The sequence below is a fragment of the Carassius auratus genome, chromosome 12, assembly GCF_003368295.1.
Source record: "Carassius auratus strain Wakin chromosome 12, ASM336829v1, whole genome shotgun sequence".
Lineage (NCBI taxonomy): Eukaryota > Metazoa > Chordata > Actinopteri > Cypriniformes > Cyprinidae > Carassius > Carassius auratus.
In genome coordinates, this window is record NC_039254.1 from 10,430,122 (window position 1) to 10,452,031 (window position 21,910).

General features: G+C 36.3%; 1 protein-coding gene across 1 annotated transcript in view; it reads left to right on the top strand.

The window, feature by feature from the left end:
• The window catches only part of LOC113111811 (E3 ubiquitin-protein ligase DTX1-like), a 39,837-nt gene extending 18,688 nt beyond the window's left edge, over positions 1-21,149 (top strand). The window contains exons 3-10 of the mRNA XM_026276909.1: positions 1,565-2,279; positions 6,852-6,913; positions 8,454-8,615; positions 10,017-10,078; positions 10,153-10,311; positions 12,212-12,373; positions 17,250-17,339; positions 18,495-21,149. Of these exons, the coding sequence (XP_026132694.1) occupies positions 1,565-2,279; positions 6,852-6,913; positions 8,454-8,615; positions 10,017-10,078; positions 10,153-10,311; positions 12,212-12,373; positions 17,250-17,339; positions 18,495-18,719 (1,637 nt within the window). The 3' untranslated portion in view covers positions 18,720-21,149. The remainder of the gene's footprint in view (positions 1-1,564; positions 2,280-6,851; positions 6,914-8,453; positions 8,616-10,016; positions 10,079-10,152; positions 10,312-12,211; positions 12,374-17,249; positions 17,340-18,494) is intronic.
• The last annotated feature ends 761 nt before the right edge of the window (positions 21,150-21,910 follow it).

Below are 21,910 nucleotides of genomic sequence, written 5' to 3' on the forward strand. Positions count from 1 at the left end.
TCTCACGTGGAAGACTGCATTAAGAGCTTGTAATGCAGCAGTGCTTGATCTTTAGTCACACAAACACATTGATTTTGTATAAACTGTTCATGCAGTAGAAAGCAAGCATATGAAACTTCACCTGTAACCTAACCAGCAGCAGCACTTTGAGGAACTGGGAGAATATGGAGGTTGTAGGTTAAAGATTGGCCGCTTTAACGAAACACTTCAGATTGAGTTTAAGGATGTGACACGCTGTGGTCTGAACTGGGCTCAGTGATGAAGTTACGATCCGCCTCGGCCGGGGAAGTCAGGGCTGGGCTGTGGAAACTCAAAGTCATTCCTGTGTGTGTGTGTGTGGATGAGCTCATGTGTGGGACTGTAATTGCTCTTTAATGAGCCGTAAAACACCTTCACCTCTTCCTCTTCCTCTTCCTCCATCCATCTTCCTCCCGTCTGGAGCTTCACATCGAATGCTCATCTGAGAAAGCGACTGTCTTGATCTTAGGATTCAGTTCAACTATTAATTCAGTTTTTAATTGCACAAACTTGATTCTCTGATTAAATCTGCAGTGTGTGATGGTGCATGAACAAGATCTTTTAAGTTTTTATGCAATTGGCGCGTTACACTTTTATCCAAAGTGACTTATGTTGCATTAATGTTATGCATCTTACTTAGTATTTTTGTATTGTTTTCCAGCTCAGGTATAGGAACATTTCTAAATCAATACACATTTACTTGAAAGCAATGTGACTCAAGATATTAAGATTTTTATTTCTGAAAAAAGAAGAAGATCAAAGTGAAGTGAGTTTTTGCTTAAAACAAGAACAAAATATCTGCTAGTGGGGTCAGAAAACGTCCCTAATTTGTAGATATACTGTAATAATAAACTCAATAATAATAAACTTGGTTTTCTATTATCAAAATATTTAAATGAATATGTGAATTATATAAAACAATTAACTACATAATGCAATTTTTTTCTCTCTCTAAAAAAACAATTTCTTGGAATTATTGTTTTAAATAAAATAAGTTTAATTCTAATGTTCCTAATTAATTTGATTTTCATTTCAATATTGTTATCTTATATTGTTTTCTTATTTTAAAAAATAAATATACATTTTAAAGTTTTAATACTTTTGATGTATTTTTGTAATTTATATTAGTGTTTTATTATTATTACAGTTTTAGTTACTTTAGTGCAAGTTAAACTAAATGAAAATGTGAGATGTTGCTTTGGCAATGATGATTTTTTCAGAAAATGAGATTTATTATCTTGTCGTTTTGCATCACATGATGCACTGAAATACTGAGTTAGAGACATAACTTGGTCACTAAGTCACTTTGGATAAAAGCATGATGCACCAAATGCAAAATAAATAAATAAATGTAAATGAACGTAACTTAGTCTTGCACCATGCAACTTTTTTTTAACTTTAATTTGTCGTAAGTCAATTTGGTTAAAAGCATGATGCACCAAATGCAATTTTTCATGCATGACTTTTCAGAAATGAAAAGGAACAATAACATTGCTGTGTATTACTCTCTCTCTCTCTCTCTCTCTCTCTCTCTCTCTCGCCACAGGCACAATGCGTCCCGTGCAGCGTAATTTCTACGACCCGTCCTCGGCTCCAGGCAAGGGCATCGTGTGGGAATGGGAGAATGACTGCGGCTCCTGGACGGCGTATGACATGGAGCTGTGCGTCAGCATCCAGAACGCCTACGAGAAGCAGCACCCCTGGCTGGACCTGAGCTCGCTGGGCTTCAGCTACGTGGTGGACTTCGACGGGATGTCCCAAACCAACCGGCAGAGCCAGAGGAAGCGTCGCATCCGACGACGCATGGACCTGGCGTACCCCCTCATCGCCGGATCCATCCCCAAATCCCAGTCCTGGCCGGTGGGCACCAGCTCGGGACTGCCTTGCACCTGTCAGCAGTGCATGCTGGTCCACAGCACACGGGCCGCGTCCAACGCCATCCTGGCTCTGCAGCAGAAGAGGAAGCTGTGCGGGACGGAGGGCGGAGCCAACGCCGTCGTCAGGCAGAGCAACACCTTCACTGGCTCCTCCCTCTGGTCGCCCGTGACGACTGTTGTCAGGGGACACCATAACAACATATCACTGGGAGGCGGAGGAGGAGGCGGGAAGATGGAGATGAACGGGATGAACTTCCCATGCACCCCTGCGATCGTGACGCTGCCGTCAAAACACACGCTTACTATTAACGGACAGAACAATCTGAACCGGCCGGGAACACAGAGGATCACGGTGACGGCCAGCCGAGGATCCGTCCCTCCTGGGTAAGAGATGACACTATTTCTGCTCTTTTCCACATGTGTTTTTATATAAACTATATTTATACATCTGATGACTCATATTTATATTTATACATCTGAAAAAACAATAGTTTGGTGAATATAGTTAAAATATGAGCAAAGATGTTGAATCCATCCGTGCAGGACAGAGAGCTCCGTGTCGCTAAAGACCTGGATATGTAATAATGGTTGGCGAAATATTAACATAATAAAACATCCTGGTCTCGTGGCAAAAACATAACTTAGGGCACTTTTTTATAAGTTGCCGAATACGTACCAATAAATACATTTCACTGCAGTTTCCAAAAGAGATGAACACTAGAGGCAGTAAAACTCAGACACCTTTTATTCCTTTTCACACAAGTTTACAGAGTTTCGTTTATTATAGTGTAATTTTTGCACAATTGCTTGAAGCATATTATGTTATAGCTTTATTTTAATAACTATTTATTTTTATAACTATTTTAATATGCAGGGAGATTTGAAAAAGATGCTTTTGAATGCTAGCATCGTCCAGTTTCATATCTGTGGGTTTTCATAGATGGTGGGTTTGTTTTGGTGATATAGATTTAGATTTGTTGGTTTTGAGGGCTCTATCTATCTATCTATCTATCTATCTATCTATCTATCTATCTATCTATCTATCTATCTATCTATCTATCTGCACTGTATATAGGATTGATCTTTATTTTGTCCCGCTTCATTGTATCATTCTCATCCTTTTTTTATTGAATCTATCAGTTTTGGTGGACATTAATCATCTTGAACAAGGAAATCGTCGATAGTGTCCTTTTGCACTGTGACACTGAATCAGTCAAACACACACACACACACACACACACACACACGCGGTGATACTGTAAAAACATCTATAAATCTTGTCCTTTCCTGTGAGCGTGTATCTCTGGTCAAGATAAACCACATCCCTTCATTAAGTGCTGTACTCTGTGTGTGTGTGTGTGTGTGTGTGTGTGATTTGTTTGCTATCCAGCCTGTGATAGCCTACACAGGGGAAAATATGAATAATGGATCAAGGCAAAACGGAGCCTCAGCAGACACACACACACACACACACACACACACACACACACAGAGTAAAGTAATTAATGAAGGGGTGTAAATCATAGTAAATGTGAAGTGGAGGTGTTTTCTGAAACCACAAACACACTTCAGCAGAAACACAGAGAGCAGAGCAGACACGAACAGACACAGAAAGAGATATTGTGAAGACAGATGAGTTCGCTTTGTTCCCAGGCGAGCGGTTCACACACACAGGATGAGTGCGGTTAGCACACACACACACACACACACACGTGTATCACACAAACACACTCCAGCAGACAGCGTGGTGTAAACAAGCATCACACCTGCAGAAACAGCAGTGTTATGATATGAATTATCACATGAACAAACTAGAAAGTGAGAACAGCTTCAGTGAAGATCTGTCATAGACGTGACTTTCACATTAATGACCCCACATTTTTTTGTCTTACCATTTATACATTGAGTTTCAGCTAACAATTGTGACCCTGGACCACATAACCAGTCTTAAAGGCAGGGTAGGTAAAAAATGTATAAAAAACTTTTTTTCCAAATTTGTTTAAAATGTATTTCTATATCAATACATAATTAAAATGTAAGTACTCTGAAAAAGAAAGTATAAAAATCAAGTGTCTTCCTCAAATCAAACGTGCGTGCGCAAGTGGGCGGGTCATGTGTGCCAAAAGGGTGGTTGCCATGGTTGCGAGAGAGTGACAGTCGCATAAGCCAATCCTATGTTTCGTCCCGAATGGAAATAATGAGCTGTGTTTAATACAGATTAAACGGTCTAGAGTCACTTGATTTGTATTCTCTTTTTATCAGAGTACTTACATTTTAATTATGTATTGATATATATAGACAGTTTAAACAAATTTGGAAGAAAGTTGTTTATAAATTTTTTACCTACCCTGCCTTTAAGTCGCAGGTTATTAATCTTCAATTTGTAGCAATATATTCCCCCAGAAAAAAAATATTACAGATTTTTCTTTCATGCCAAAAATCATAAGGATATTAAGTAAAGATCAGGTTCCATGAAGATATTTTGTAAATTTCCCGCCATAAATATATTAAAACGTAATTTTTTTTATGCATTGCTAAGATCTTAATTCGGACAACTTTAAAGATGATTTTCTCAATATTTAAATTTTTTTTTTTTTTTTTTTTTTCACAATCAGATTCCAGATTTTTAACTCGACCAAATATTATCCTAGTTTATTAATTGTTTTTTTCTTGTGATGTATAAATCTCAATTAAAAGAAAATGGTCCCTTATGACTTGTTTTGTGGTCCAGAGCCAAAACTGGCTGGTTAAAAAGTTTACCATAAATATCTGTATAAAATAGTTTTGAACCTTTTTACTGGACCATGGGCTTTTAATTTAATTTAATTTAATTTAATTTAATTTAATTTAATTTAATTTAATTTAATTTAATTTAATTTAATTTAATTTAATTTAATTTAATTTAATTTAATTTAATTTAATTTAAAGTTTAATATATTTCCATTTATTTATTTTAGATTTTTAAATATTTTATTTTATTTTTTATTTTATTTTATTTGTGATTCAGTTTGATTCTTTCAGATACTTCACTCATGCATTGATATAGCGGATCTCTATTGTACATGCATTTCTAAAGCAGGTAATGCCAATTCAATACAGACAGAGCTTGTCTGAGCTCATCACATGTGATGTTCAGCTCCTCCACTAGAGGGCAGAGTCTGACAGATCCTGATGCCCCAAACCGTTACACACACTAACTGTGCTACAATATCAGCAGTTTCCCCCATAATCCCATAGTTTAATCTCTGCAACTCATCTATTCAAGACTAATGCATTTATTAATCTTCATCTTTTCATCTGAACATTAACGTTTGTGAGATTTAATACATCTGAACAGTTTTGAGGTTTGATTACTATTGTTTCTTGACGTCTTGATGTCTTACTGTACACGGTACTTTTATAACGGTATGTGAGGCAGATTCAGTGTTTTCTTGTTTGTGGCTCGTGTCCTTCAGTAAACGCATGTAAACACGAGTCTGGAGTCACTGAACACTAACAGAGCTCAGATGATCTCTAAAACTGACTCTGACTTCCTGTTTGACTTCCTGTCACAGCTGGTGTGAGTGAATGTGTGTGTGTGATCAAAGCAGGAAGTTTGTGTTGTGTGTGTGTGGAGTTTGTTGAGATCAGGAGAGATGATGGATACGGATGGAGACTCGGACGAGGACATACGGTAGGATCTCGCTCTCATCTCCATCAGCAGCAGGGCTTTCCCTCGCTGCATCAGAAATATGAGATAAAACACGATCTGAGCCAAGAGCAATCGTTTCCTGATCCGTATCGACGCAAGACGCTCTGTTTCACTCCATGCAAAAACTCTGTGAAGGTGTATGGAGATGCTTTATATTTTTCTTTAATACTGTGTGAAGGTGTATAGAAATGATTTCATTCATTATTTTAAAATTAAATTTTTTATATTTGTTTATTATTTGATTCTTATTACTTTTTTCATTTTATTGTAGCATTCTATCTCTTTGATTGATTGATTGTTTGGAATTATTTTTGTATTATGAATATTTATTTTATTTTATAAAATAATTATTCTATTTTTTATATATTTACTTATTTTTTTATAGATTTTGTTATAATTATTTCTGAATGTATTATATTTATTTATTTATTTATTTATAATATTTATTCTAAAAAATTTTTTTTATTATTCTATTCCTTTGTTTCTTTCTTTTTAATTATTTATTCTTATTATTTGTTTTACTATTATTTATTTTTTTTACGTTTTATTTTTAATTTAATTTTATCATAAATAATTAGCTTTTTTTACAGTATTGTAATTATTATTATTTTTTCAGTTTTAGTTATTTTATGCAAGTTAAACTAATAAAAAAAATACAAATGTAGCCTTGGCATCTAGTTTTTATATTTATTTCAGTTAAGATTTTAAGATTATTTCAAGAAACAAAAGTTTTTTTTTTTTTTTTTTATGGTTTTAGTTTCAGTTAATTATAATACAGTACTGTAATAGATAACCCTGCATCCTAGAATCACATTTTCTTTATGCAGTAATAATCATAATAATAAATAGTTTCACTTTTATCAGCACATCGTCTGGGTTCATTTCTCTTGTTCACGCTGATTGGATCTGAATGTGAATCTCCAGATCGAGATGAAAGCACGTTCTCATGCTGGAGAGGCTCTTTTTCTGATTCATTGATCAGTTTTTGTTCCTCATGTGATCTGCTGGCGGATGTAACTTCAGCTTTGTTTACATGTGTGATCCGTGTTTGTCACTGGATGCTGATTGGTCCGTTAAGAGCTTCACTGTGATTGGACGGTTCCGCTGGCTTCAGCAGATGAGGAAGGTTGTGTGTGTTAGAGTCTTGATGAACTGTGTTGGGAGGTTTATTTCTCATCATCAGAGGTTTGGACGGTCTCGTACAGGTTATGAGCTGTAACTGACTCACTTCATATGGATCATTGTCTGTTTCCTGTCGTCTTTAGGGTTCCTGCACTTCCTGTGAGGAGCCTCACTGGGTCTGGACAGGTTCATCCTGCATTAGCAGGTACAGTACTACAGAACCACATCAGATTCACTTCAGTCTACAGAACATTACAGAAGCATTACAGAGACTACAGTTATTGTGTGTTTACCACTTAATTCTGTATGAAAGTTTATAGAAATGTTTATTTTTTTATATACAAGTAACCTACAGGTAATAATGAAAGGTTTTATCAAAAAGACAAGTTCATTTAGAATTAAGAACATCTTAACTCTGTACAAAAGTGGGAAGAAATATTATAGAAATAATTTTTAATTTTAAACATTTTAAAGTACAAAGATGTATATCAGTGATTTTTTTTATTTTTTTTTATTTTTTATTTTTTTGTATTTTATGAAAAGACCAGTAAACTATGAACCAAAGAATGATTTTAACAAAAAAAAATTAAGAATTTAGGATCTTAAATTAGCATATATTTTAATTTGCAAGTAATATTTTTCAAATATATATTACTTTATATATGAAGTTATATATATATATTTATTTTGTAACTCTATACAAATGTGGAAAGAAATATTTTTTATTGTTTTATTTTTACAAAAATCTATGTCAATGTTTGTTTTTTTGTTTGTTTATTTATTTATGTTTATATTTTATTTTAATATGCATAGTAACAAATCATTTTAATAAAAAGACATAAATTAAGAATTTAGGACTAAGATTTAAAGTTAGTTTTATTTTTTAAGTAAACATCTTAACTGTGTCCAAAGATGTTTATTAATGATTTATTTTATTTTATTTTATTTTATTTTATTTTATTTTATTTTATTTTATTTTATTTTATTTTATTTTCATGAAAAGACCAGTAATGTACCAACAAATAATTTTAACAAAAGACTTAAATAAAGAATTTAGGATAATAAATTAAAATATATTTTATTTTGCAAGTAAACAGCTTAACTCTGTACAAAGATGTGTCAGTGATTATTTATTTGTTTGTCTGTTTATTTATTATGTTTATATTTTTTTCATTTTAATATGCAAATAAACTAAAAACCAAATATTTTTAATAAAAGGACATAAATTAAGAATTTAGGATTAAGAATTAAAGTAAGTTATATTTTGCAAGTAAATAGCTTAACTTTGTACAAAAGTTTATAGAAATACATTTTTAATTGTTTTATTTTAACATGCAAGTAAACAGCTGAACTGTGTCCAAAGATGTATATCAGTTATTTTATTTTATTTTATTATTTATTTATTTATTTTATTTTATTTTATTTTATTTATTTATTTATTTATTTATTTATTTATTTATTATTTTTTTTTAGCTTAACTCTGTACAAAAGTGTATTTAATTTTTCGTTCTATTTTAACATGAGAGTAAGCTCTGTATATAGGAGTACAGAAATGTCTTTATCTAGTATTAGTTTAACATGCATGTAAAGCGCTTAACCGTGTATAAAGATGCAGTAATTGTGTTTTTAAATCTGCATTGAAGGCACAGAGTTGATCAGTTGATGCATCTCCCAGGACTCGAACCCTTGTCCTCACAGTGCCCTGATCTACATGTTGAGCTGATCTTAGTGTCTGTGTGTGTCAGGGATGACTGGGATCCTCATGTGTGCCGCCGGGCTCCCCGTGTGTTTGACTCGGGCTCCTAAACCCGTCCTGCATCCACCGCCGGTCAGCAAGAGCGACCTGAAACCTGTGCCAGGGATCAACAGCATCCGGCGCAAGACCAAGACAAAGCACCTCCGCAAGGGTGTGTGTGTGTGTGTGTGTGTGTGTGTGTTTATCTAGCCATTGATTCTCTGCGTGTTTTTGCTGATCTGAGCAGAGCAGACTTTGTGTGACTCGAGCAACAGCGGGAAGTGACAAGTTTGCTCTTACATTACAGCTCCTCAAGCGTGTTACCACAGATCTTATAGATTGTTTCTGTGCCTCCGTTCCTGCAGGAATCAATGGTGTGTTAAAGGTCACCAGAGTAAAGACGCTTTGAGAAACAAACACTGAAGCTCTGTTCTGAAGAGTGCATTTGTCAGCTCAATCTGACAGATCCTCTCTTTAGCCTCATTCGGTGTAAAAATAAAGCATCAGCGCTGGTGGAGTGCACATTTAAGAGCTTAAAAATCTGAGATTTTTATGAAGCTTAATAAACAAACCAGCTGCAATCTTATATTTTTTATCTATATATACCTTGCATCCTTTTATTTTATCTACATTTGAGTAAACGGCTTTATTCTATAAAAGGTGTATAGAAATTATTTTATTTAAATTTTAAATGTAATTGTATATTACATTTAATTTTATTTACATTCAAGTACAGAGCTAAATTCTATAAAATGTGTGTTACAATTTGTTTTTTTTTTTATTTATATTTAATTTAATTTTTGTATATTTAATTTTATTTACAATTTGAGTAAACCGCTTAATTCATATTTAATAATATTTAAATTGATATTTTAATTTTATTTTGTATATTTTATTTCCATTTGAGTAAACTGTATATAGAAGATTTTCTCTTTATTTTTGTATATTTTGTTATTATACATTCAAATAAACCGCTTATATCTATACAAAGGTAAAATGGTTTTATTTTATATATTTTTTTTATTTTCGTATATTTTATTTCATTTTATTAACGTAAGTGTATAAAGGTGTATAGAATTTTTATTTAATTTTATTTTTGTATATTTATTTTTAATTACAATTTGAGTAAACAGCTGAATTCTATAAGAGCAATATAGAAAATATTGCATTTCATTTTAATTTATATTTCTAATTTTATTTTGTATATTTATTTTATTTACATTTAAAGAAACAGTTTATATCTGTACGAAGGTAAAATATATATATTTTTTTTATATATTATTTATTTTTGTATATTTATTGTATTTTTTATTTTCCTATATTTTATTTAGTTTTATTAACTGAACAACTTAACACTGTAAAGAGCTGTATATAACTTTTTATTATTTATGTGTGTGTATGTTTGTGTATGTAATTTAACATGCATATAAGCTAAGTATATAAGATTTTAACGAAAAAAGCATATATTGAGAATGATTTAAATAAGAGTTCACATCAGAATTAAATTCTGCACAAACACATGACTAAAGCTCCACTGTCTGACACTTAATTCTAGTTTTGTGTGTTTTTCCAGGTAAAAACCCGGAGGACGTGGTTCGGCGCTACACAGAGAAGATCAGGACGGCTCCTGATGAGGTGATTGATGAGGTTGTGTTAATGAGTTCGGCAGCAGAAGTGTGTCCGTGTCACTCACTGTTGATATCCGTCAGGACTGCACCATCTGCATGGAGCGACTGAGCACCGCGTCCGGATACGAGGGACTGCTGAGCTACAGAGGCTCAAAGCCCGAGCTGGTCGGAAAACTGGGAAAGTGTGGCCACGTGTACCATCTTCTGTGTCTGGTGGCCATGTACAACAACGGCAATAAGGTCAGAACACACTCACTTGAAGACTGGGATCATATCAGTCTGATTAGCCTTCATTTTCTGTGTATTTAACCAAACCGACCAGTTTCAGGATCTATCACAACTTTATGACATTGTGTTCACAGCCAGAAAGCACTGAGAAATCTGATGCATTAGAACGAACCCTCATAATAGAACATTTAATCACAAAACTCATGTAATGATCTGTTTTAAAGTTTGTTTTCTCATAGAAGAAAAATAATGGAATTAAAAAAAAATACATTGGTTTCTATGCAGTTCATCAAAAATCAATGCTACGGAAAACACTGAAGATTCGTGCAAACACAGAAATCCTTATTATAGGGTTATTATAGTTTTATAGTAAAAAACAGAAAATAGTTGCATAAAATGTAAATAAAATCACAATGCAAGGATTTGCAAATCATATGAATCCATATTATATTAACAGTAGAACACAGAAAAAACATATCAAATGTATAAACTGAGGACAAAATGTTTTTTTTTTTTATGGTTGCAACATTTCTTTAAAAAGTTGTTACGTGCAAACAAAATAAAAGCTTGAAAAGTAAGTAAGAAAATGTGCAGATAATGAGTTTAATTAGCAACGAGTCATTAAGATGATCAGAGATAAATAGAGTATCTTAAACCCAAAGTATATTTTGGAAAGCTTCATCTTCATTAGTTCATTAAAGGGATGTCTCGCCCCAAATTAAAAATGCTGTCTTTAATTTATTACTTGCCCTTTACGACCTTTGATCAGCTTCAGAACAAAAAAGATGTTTTTGATGCAATCCAAAAGCTTTCTGACTAAAAAAATATTGTATTTGGATATTTGGGCTCATTAAAAAAGTATATTAGAATATGTAATTATATATGATGAGAATTAATGAGAAAGACATTTTTTTTTTTTTATAAGCAAGTTTTCGTGATGATTTCTGTACAAGCTTATAATTAGGCATTTTAAACATCAGGCTTTCTTTTGATTAAAAAGGTGTTTAAACAAATGTATATATGGGTCAAATGCGAAAAAGTGTTTAAGCATAAAACAAGTGTAATACTGCTTTGAACTGTTGTAGTTTTCCCCCCAAAAAATTCAAAAAGTTTTCTGTTTTATTTAATTGCCATTTTGTTTTTGTTCTTCTGAGCAAAAAATAAATATCATACATTTTCCCCTGATTTACAGAAGACACGCAGTAAAATGTCATTCAGTGTAACAAGCTTGTCAGGCATATTTACAACAAAAATCTATTTATGACATATTAAAAGACTAATTACTTTCAGTTGTAATTTTACATTTTTACCATGTGCCACTATCCCAGGTTTTGCCCATTTGTCAGAAATAATTTTTTACTAATTTAAAACACAGTAAAATTTAGTATGCTCCATTATTCTTTTAGATATTTTAATATGTACACGTCAGAATAAGCATGTTGTTTGAATTTTTGCTAAAATATTGTGTTACACTGCATGACAATGTAACATTATTTCAACCAAATTTTGACATTTTATTCTCCAAAAACTTATTTGAAATCTTAAAAGTAGACATTTTACTTACATTTAAATGTGCTTTTTATGGACACAAAATCACTTTTGTACATTTCTTTTGAGGCGGACATCTTAACGTCTTTGACCCACATATAAATATAAAGTAACACGTAGTAAAATTTGTGTAATGTTTTTATATTTCGTATAATAATTACAGATCGAGTATCCGAATGTTTGTGCATCTGAAAATATTAGCTTTTGTGTCCGTGCTGCATTATTTTGCTCATCTTTAATGAAGTGCATCTAACACAATCCTCGGTGTGACTGTAGAGCATGTCTCCGATGGCTGTGAGGGTCCCAGCCGTCCCAGTTCTGTTTCCTCGGGTGTTTAATGAGTGTTTAATGATGTTGTTCTCAGGACGGCAGTCTGCAGTGTCCCACCTGTAAGGCCATCTATGGAGAGAAGACCGGCACACAGCCTCCTGGGAAGATGGAGTACCACGTGATTCCTCATTCTCTGCCTGGATGCTCCGACAACAAGACCATACGGATCATCTACGACATTCCCGCTGGGATACAGGTATATTCAGTTAAGAGAAGTACAACAAATAAATTATTTTTTTAACGTTTCTTCAGAAATTATTACATTGCTAAATAATAAGTAAATATGAACTTCGTTGGGGAAAAAATGTCTTGAAGTTTTAATATTTTTAAGATTTAATAATAATAATATAATAATTTTTATTTTTTTATTTTATAAATAGTTTAAATCTGTACAAAAGTTATTATTAATTTTAAAACATTGGTTATTTTATTTTATTTTAGTTTAGTAAACTGCTGATCTCTATACAGAAATGAATAGATTTTTTACAACCAAGTAAATACTTGTGTATAAAAAATGGTTATTTGTACAGATTTGTATTTGATTATATATATATATATATATATATATATATATATATATATATATATATATATATATATATATACACACACATTATTATTATTTTTTTTCATTGTGCGTGTTTGCAACAAATGTGTTTCAATATTTTTAACATAGCTTAATTTTCAATATATATGCAATGATAAAAATAACCATGTAAATACTAAAATAAAAAAATTGATTTTATATATATTTTATTTTCATTATGCATGTTTGCAAATACAGCTAGCCTTTTTTAGCCTGTTGGAAACACAACAGGCTAAAAAAGATGCTGTCATAAAGAAGAAAAAAAACCAATGCAATAGTTACTTATTTTTATATTATTAAAATGAATATTACTATCATTATTTACACAGATGTTAATGAGGTTCACAAAAGTTTGTTTGTATTAAGGGGCATGTGAACTGGAGCATCTGTTGTTCACTTCAGGCGGCCCAGTTTTCACAGAGAAAGGTTTTGCACTCATATTTAATATGTCAGGGTGTTGCTGCAGAATGACCGTGGGCTTGTGGCTTCTATTCACTGTGTTTTCACTGTGTTTCACCATACGTGAGACAGGAAGCGGCTGCGTGGGGATTTCCTGCTCATTCTGGGTCATTGTCTCTCATGTACTCGCACACTAGTTTTACACCATCAGCCACCCACTCACTCCGACGACATAAGAATAACTTGATAAAAAATATCCCATCATCACTAACACCCTCAACATGCCGAGAAATGCAGTTCTGTGTAGTTCTAGTCTGTTGGAGTTTTAAAAATGTAATTGTAATTTAGTAATTTATCAAATCTAAAATCAAAACATTATATAAGTATTAATATTTTATGAACTTATTTTTCATTTATATATGCAATTATTCTATACATTTCTGTTTGTTTATATTTTATTATATTGAAATATCCTATTTTAGAGATACCTTCTAGTATTTTATTGGTATGGAAATACAGTTCCCTTTCGGTCACGTTCGACATTATGAAAGGGATCTCGCCCGAGAGCCCAATCACCTTAGAGCGGTACAAAACGAGCCAATGGTACACAAAGTACCTTGGTCTGCATAATTTGCATCGCGAACTCAAGCTCGCAGAGCGGGTATATAAGGTGCAGCACTCATGTTCTTATTGCGGGGACATGACCATCTCGGCGTTGAGATCGAGACTCGATTACCTTAAAAGGTATAGAGTCCCCTCTGCCACACCCCATTCTAGCTCCTCTTCTCGTAAGAGGGCTACTTCAGCTGGGGGCCAGGGTGATCTGAAGGTTACTTTGTAGGCTTCCCCGACGAGCCAACCTCCTCGGACCACCCCCCCCCAAAATATGCCGCAGCCGGTCGAGTTTCCGGATGAGTTTGCTGGACACTCTCATGCTCCTGACATCTCATTCGGGGCTCGTGAAGAGGACCGTATGTCGATCGCCACATCACAAGGCGGGCTTGAGTCGTCGGGAGATGAGGATTCGGCTGTGTTGCCTCCCTCGGGAGTGCCAGCGTTGTCAGAGTCCGATCCCGAGCTGATGGCTTGAGTGGACTCCTCCGCCCTGTCCAGAGCGTTCAAGGCTGGATGATTGGTTCCTGGGGGCTGCTCATGCGGATCGCCAGCATCCGCCTCTGGTTCCTTTCTTCCCAGATGTGCACCACAACAGAACGCTCCACCGGGGGAATCCCTGCATCCCAGCAACCAGTTCATGGAAGACACCTTTAACTGCCCGAAAACATTCTAGTACTTCCTCCACCTTCACTGCCCTCAGTGGCGGGGCGGCCAAGGGGTATGCTGGGATTCCCCCAGTGAAGCGTTCTGTTGCGATGCAACTGTGTCCGCATAGCACCTCCGTTTGGCGTGGTGGTCCTAAGCTGCCCTCCAAGGCCTGTAGGTTCTCATCCACGCTTGTGGCCAAGGCTTACAGAGCTGCGGGTCAGGCAGCTTCTACCCTGCATGCCATGGCCTCACTTCAGGTCTATCAGGGCAAGCTGCTCCGGCAACTGCACGAGGGCAGTGCTGTCCCAGGGGTCTTGCAGGAGGCGCACACTGCTACCGACCTCGCTCTCCGGGCGACGAAGGTCACTGTGCGCTCCTTGGGTCAGGTTATGTCCACTTTGGTGGTCCAGGAGCACCACCTATGGCTGAACCTGGCAGACATGAGGGAGTATGATCGGGCTCAGCTCCTCAACTCCCCGGTCTCCCAGGATGGCCTCTTCGGCGACTGGGTAGAGAGCTTTGCCCAGAAGTTCTCTGCTGCCCATAAGCAGTCTGAGGCCATCAGACACATCCTGCCCCGGCGGCCCACTGCTTCCACCCCGCCGCTGGCGCAGCTGCCTCAGCCTGCTCGTCGGGACCCGGACATCAGTGGCATGTCAATTGTCTCGAGTTGCTAGCAGTACGGCTTGCTCTGCACGGCTTCAGGGCCCTGCTGAAGGACAAGCACGTTCTGGTCCGTACGGACAATACTGCGACCGTAGCGTACAGTAACCGTCACGGTGGTCTACGTTCCCGCCGCAAGTCGCAACATGCTCACCATCTCTCACGACAGTAGTCTCGCCCCGGGGAATGGAGTCTCCACCCCCAGTCGGTTCAGTTGATGTGGAAACGCTTCGGAGACTCTCAGGTAGATCTGTTTGCCTCTCCAGAAAATTCCCACTGCCAGTTGTTTTACTCACTGACCGAGTGCTGTCGGCACGGACGCCCTGGTACACAGCTGGCATGCACAAGTATGCGTTTCTCCCAGTGAGCCTTCTTGCACAGACGTTGTGTAAGATCAGGGAGGACGAGGAGCAGGTCCTCATGGGTTGCGCCTTTTTGGCCCGTCCGGACCTGGTTCCCAGAACTAGTACTCCTCACGACCGCCCCTCCCTGGCCAATTCCTCTGAGGAAGGACCTTCATTCTCAGAGACGGGGTACCCTCTTGCACCCACGTCTCAATCTGTGGAACCTACATGTGTGGGTTCTGGACAGGTCACAGAAGGTTTAGGTACCTTGCCACCACAGGTGGTAGCTACCATCACTTCAGCTAGAGCCGTGTCCACCTGACACGCCTATGCTTTGAAGTGGAACCTCTTCATCACTATCGGCACTGCATAGGGCTCCCTTCGAACCCCTTGCTCTCAGTAGAGCTAAAGTTTTAATCTTTGAAAACTGCGCTCCCGACGGCTTTTGCTTCGGTGAAGAGGGTCCGGGACCTGCAGGCATTTTCAGTTGACGAAGCATGCCTGGAATTTGGGCCGGCTAACTCTCACGTTATCTTGAGACCCCGGCCTGGGTACGTGCCCAAAGTTCCCACCACTCCTTTTAGGGATCAGGTGGTAAACTTGCAAGCGCTGCCCCTGGAGGAGGCAGACCAAGCCCTGGTGCTGCTCTGTCCAGTACATGTGCTCCGCACCTACGTGGACAGAACTCAGTGCCTTAGGACCTCAGACCAGCTCTTTGTCTGTTACGGAGACCAGCAGAAGGGAAAGGCTGTCTCTAAACAGAGGTTATCCCACTGGATAGTGGATCCTGGCTTATCAGGCTCAAGACCTACCATGCCCCCTAGGGTGAGAGCTCACTCAACTAGAAGTGTATCTTCCTCCTGGGCACTGGCGCATGGCGCCTCGCTAACAGACATTTGTAGAGCTGCGGGCTTGGTGACACCTAACACATTCGTGAGATTTTATAAATCTCCGTGTAGAGCCTGTGTCCTCCAGGGTATTCGCCCCTTCGGGCCAGTAAAGACCTGCTCGGTGTCAATCCGCTTGCTGCGCCATTCCACTCCGCAGACTGGATGCATGCGCTATTGCCCTCAGGTGAGTTCCTCAGCAAGCCCCTTGCCAGCTCTGTCGTTGAAACTTCCACTTTGCGGGCTGGGTACCTCAGAGTTCTTACGTATCACAACCTCGGTGGATACCTGCCTTCTGTAAGTCCTCCCACAGGCAGGCAGCCTACTAGCATACGTCCAGTTGGAATATGCTACCCAGTGTATAATGTGTAAGCTATAGGCCCTCACTCGTGCTGGGCTAACGACAGGGTGCTATCACTCACGCGGTTTGCTGGAAGACGGCCATGTGGCGTTTTGTAAGGGGCCCCGTTTGTAATGTTGAACGTGACCGACTGAAAGGGAACATCTTGGTTACGTATGTAACCCTCATTCCCTGAAGGAGGGAACAGAGACGTTACGCCCCCTTGTCACATCACTGTTCCGCTTAATGGCTGGGTCACTGGCTCAGCTCCTCAGTGAAGACTTGAATGCGAGTTGCTTGCGCTGCTCCTTCTATACCTGCTCTGCGGGGCGGAGCTCAATGATGCAAATTCCACAGACCAAGGTACTTTGTGTACCATTGGCTCGTTTTGTACCACTTGAAGGTGATTGGGCTCTCAGCGAGATCCTGTTGGCAAAATGTCTGTTCCCTCCTTTAGAGAATGAGGGTTACATACGTAACCAAGGAGTAAAGTGTTATTGACCCTTACTCAGAATTCCACATATCAGGACACAACTCTTTATATGCGATGTGTGAAGTGTCACCGCGTGTGTTGTGTGTGTTTTGTCCAGACCTCAGAGCACCCGAATCCTGGGAAAAAGTACAGCGCACGTGGATTTCCTCGACACTGCTACTTACCAGACAATGAGAAAGGACGAAAGGTGAGAAAATATCTGATGAAAAACAATGGATCTTTAGTTTTTTTTATATATTGTTTTATTTAATTAATAATTGTATAAATAATTCTAAATAATACAATTCTTGTTTTCATTATTTTGACATTTTCTGGTCTCCATCAAGTGTTGTTTAAAGTCTAAAAGAAAATAGAAAACTATATATAGATATAAATCTAATTAAAAAAAAAAAAAATTGTACTGAAATAGTATTTTAGCTATTACTAAACGTCACCAAAGAAACATTTCTCATTTTCATTAAGTTGTCATTAATGTGATGTGCTAAAAAAAGGAATTAAATATTAACAACTATATATATATATATAATTACTAACATATATAATAATAATTTAAAATTAAATTACTTAAAATGAAGCAAAAATATGAAATATAATATAATCCAATATATAAAAAACTAAATATTAAAATAGTATATAATCAAATATAAATAGTAATATATTTAAAAAAGAAATACAATTACAGTTTATCAATGCTACTAACACTTTTTTAAATCAAATGAATATACTACTCTAATATGCAAATAATATATATATATATATATATATATATATATATATATATATATATATATATATATATATATATATATATATATATATATATATATATAAATAAATATGTATATTATAGTCAAATGTGTGTGTGTGTGTGTGTGTGTGTGCATGTGTGTGTACTTGTTTTTCTATTCTGGTGGGGACTTAAACCTGAATACACACAGACTCATGGGGACTTGTGACACGGTGGGGACCTAAATTGAGGTCCCCACGGGTAAACAAGCTAATAAATTACACAGAGTGAAGTTTCTTGAAAATCTAAAAATGCAGAAAGTTTCCTGTGAGGGTTAGGTTTAGGGGTAGGGTTGGTGTAGGGCGATAGAAAATACGGTCTGTACAGTATAAAAACCATTAAACCTATGGAGAGTCCCCACAAGGATAGCTGACCAGACAAGTGTGTGTGTGTGTGTGAATATAAATTGACAAATATTTAAACATTATTTAAAAATGTTGTTCATATATATATATATATATATATATATATATATATATATATATATATATATATATATATATATATATATATGCACTGAATGCAGGTTCACATTGTATTTGTGGCTCATTTCAGGTGTTGAAGTTGTTAATCATGGCGTGGGATCGTCGTTTGATCTTCACCATCGGGACGTCCAGCACCACAGGAGAGACGGACACAGTCGTGTGGAACGAGATTCACCACAAGACTGAGTTCGGCTCCAACCTCACGGGCCACGGCTTCCCCGACCCCAACTATCTGGACAACGTGATCAGAGAACTGGCCGCCCAGGGGGTCGGAGAAGACAACCTGAAGGACTGAGGCTCAGTCCACACACACACACTCAAGCTGAGGAGCTCCTGACCACTGGAGTGACCTTTGACCTCTCTGGGAACAACGGTCCTCGCTTACCCCAAGTGAGAGACGAGGAGATGTGGATGATGGAGTGATGAAATCAATACAAATTACTCTAATCTGTTTCTCATTGACTGTCTCAGCTCTCTTTCTCTCTCTCTAGCGACACTCTTTTTCTAGGCTACCCAGAATGCATCTTGGCTCAGACCGGTGCGTGTGGTAGTTGTATATAAACTCACGTTGTGGTTGACCGGCATGGGTTTTTCAGTGGTGATGCCTTTACAGATATAATAAAACATATCTAGGGCTGTCAAGTGATAATTAAAGAAAAAATAAATCGAATTAATAACATGATCTGCAGATTAATCAGAGATATTCCGCCCAAAAGATTATTTATTGTGTTATATGAGAAAAGACTTTGAAAAACCATTATGAAAAGTAGCTTTAGGAAGAAATATTTTGATTCAGCATTGCGTAAAAATGTTTACTTTTAAGTATTTCTTTAGTATTGGAATATGATATGGTTTTTAAAAAATCAAATACATTTTAAAGTAAAACTTGTAGGAGGCAGAGGCAAGTCATGGTCTTAATGAGTGATTCGCTGAATTATTAATCTAAGTGATTTATTCAAGCCAATGATTCAGTCAGAAAGGAGTCACTGATTCATTCACACGACTGATTCTTTGAGAAATATAGCTAGCGACTGTTTTAATAAATAATTGGCTCACTTAATTTATTCAAACTGCTGATTCTTTTTAGAAATGATGAAAGTGACTTTCTTTATGAACGAGTCACTGAATCATTGGTTCACTTGATTCATTCAAACGGCTGAATCTCCAGAAACTAAGAAAGTGACTTTCTTTATGAACGAGTCACTGAATCATTGGTTCACTTGATTCATTCAAACGGCTGAATCTCCAGAAACTAAGAAAGTGACTGTCTTTATGAACGAGTCACTGAATCATTGGTTCACTTGATTCATTCAAACGGCTGAACATTTCAATAACTAAAAAAGTGACTGTCTTTATGTATCATTCACTGAATCATTGGCTCACTTGATTAGTTCAAAATCATGGATTCATTCAGTAAAAAACACTGTGTTGCTGGCTGTGCTTAATGCAGAGGAGTCTTTGTAAAATTAAATAAACACCTATTTTACCAATTATTTACTAGATAATGTGGCAATTGTAAGCTAAATGAACACCTCTGTTAATCTGCCAGTTAGTAGCTAATGCTGATGATCTCAAAATCATCAAATATCAGATGATTCACTCCATTTCTTTATATATTTTTCTACCACTGCATCCAATATCGGTGCATTCCATTGTATAACATGGAGAAGTTTTGTTTCCATGTTGATTTTTTTAAACTGCAACTCTTTCAGACAGTTTTCATGATGTTTTGGGCCTGAAACAGCATTAGTTTGGCCTAAGTATAGGTAGCCTAACTGATTAAAGAATCATGTGTTTTTAGGGATATCGGTGTAGATGGATATTTACGTAGATTTTTGGGGCTGCTTTTGATGTTTGTGCAGGCGATGCATAAAATATCTGCACTATCTCCGGCTCGTGTGCTACTTTTGAACTTTAGAGCAATTAGCGAAGCTCAGAGCGAACGCTGAGATTTGAGGATCCTTCTGTGTGCATTTTAACTTTTAGAGTGAATAAGATGAATAGGATGTCTTTTGAAATATGCAATGATTCATATCCTATCTTGCTTTGTTTCTCTTTTATGTCATTGATCTGAGAGCGTGTCTTTCTGGCTGCAGACGGGTTTGTCTGTGCTGTGTTTGGATTGGAATACTGGCATACTACTTTACTAGACTACTGCACACAGTATACAGTACTATTTTTAAAATGTAGACCTAATTTCATGATGAATGCTTTAAATAATTGTCCTTTTGAATTGCATGTTAGTGGCATCCAGTTACGATGTTGAAGAAATACGATTGTTGCCCAGTTTATATAAAATTTTCATTTAGTTTAACCTGAAGTACTAAAATAACTAAAACAAAAACTGATGCTAAAATTTATAAAACTATATAGACATATAAAAAACAAAAACTAGTGCACGACACACATCATAAACCTTTAAACCAAAAATGAAAATGAGAAAATAAGTAAATGATTGGTTAAATTATAAAATATAATATAAATGATCATTTAAAAACTTCGTCTTCGAATACCTGGATGAGAATGTGATTTCAGTATTTTGAAAAATCATATAAATTAATAAAATCTTAAAAGGAGCAGGACACTTCATCTCATAAAGAATCTGCAATGTAATTATTTAAAAGTTTAATTAGGAGTATTTTAGGTGTTTTTTTATTTTCAGAAAGCAGTTAAAATAATTTGTAAAATGAAAATGCATTTTGTAAAACAAAACTAGGGCTTTATGGTTTTTAAATATGGTTGTGGGCAATGAGGGCCCTGAAGGTTGAGAAACACTGGCATGGTGCATTTACAGTATTTCATACAGTGTGCTCCAGTTGCACATTCAGTAAAATGCATTGGGTCATGCACAGAAAATTGACATGTTAACTTACTAGATGATGTAGAAACAGCAGTATGTTCTGAACACAGCCCTCATGTTTGGTGACAGAGCGCTTCTGAGCCCGCAGCAGATAAATCATGACTCAAACTCCTCTCTAGGTTAAAATCATTTAGTTTGTGACGTTCAGAGATGTTTGTATTTCTGCGGTGACTCTGATACATGTTTATGTTTCATCTGGAAGCCAAAGATCGTGTCGCCATCATACAGTCTCTGAAGGGCCGTTCACTCTGACAACGTTTTACAGCTTTTGGTTTTCATAACAATTGTTTTTCTCACTTTACAGCCATTCGGAAATATCTGTGCATTCTGAATCTTTTTCTTTCTTTTTTTGCACATATTATATAAATCAGTTTTAAAGTTAAAATGTTTTGGAAATAAGTCTCTTTTGCTCACTAAGCTCAGTAAAAACTGTAAAATTGTGAAATGTTCTTATAATTGTTTTCTATGTGAACATATAATCAAATGTGATTTGATAAAAGCTGTATTTTCAGCATCATTCCTCCAGTTTTCAGTGTCACATGATCTTCAGAAATCATGAAAATACACTGATTTACTGCTCAAGAAACATTTCTGATTATTTTTGCAGAAGCCATAATTTTTAGGCT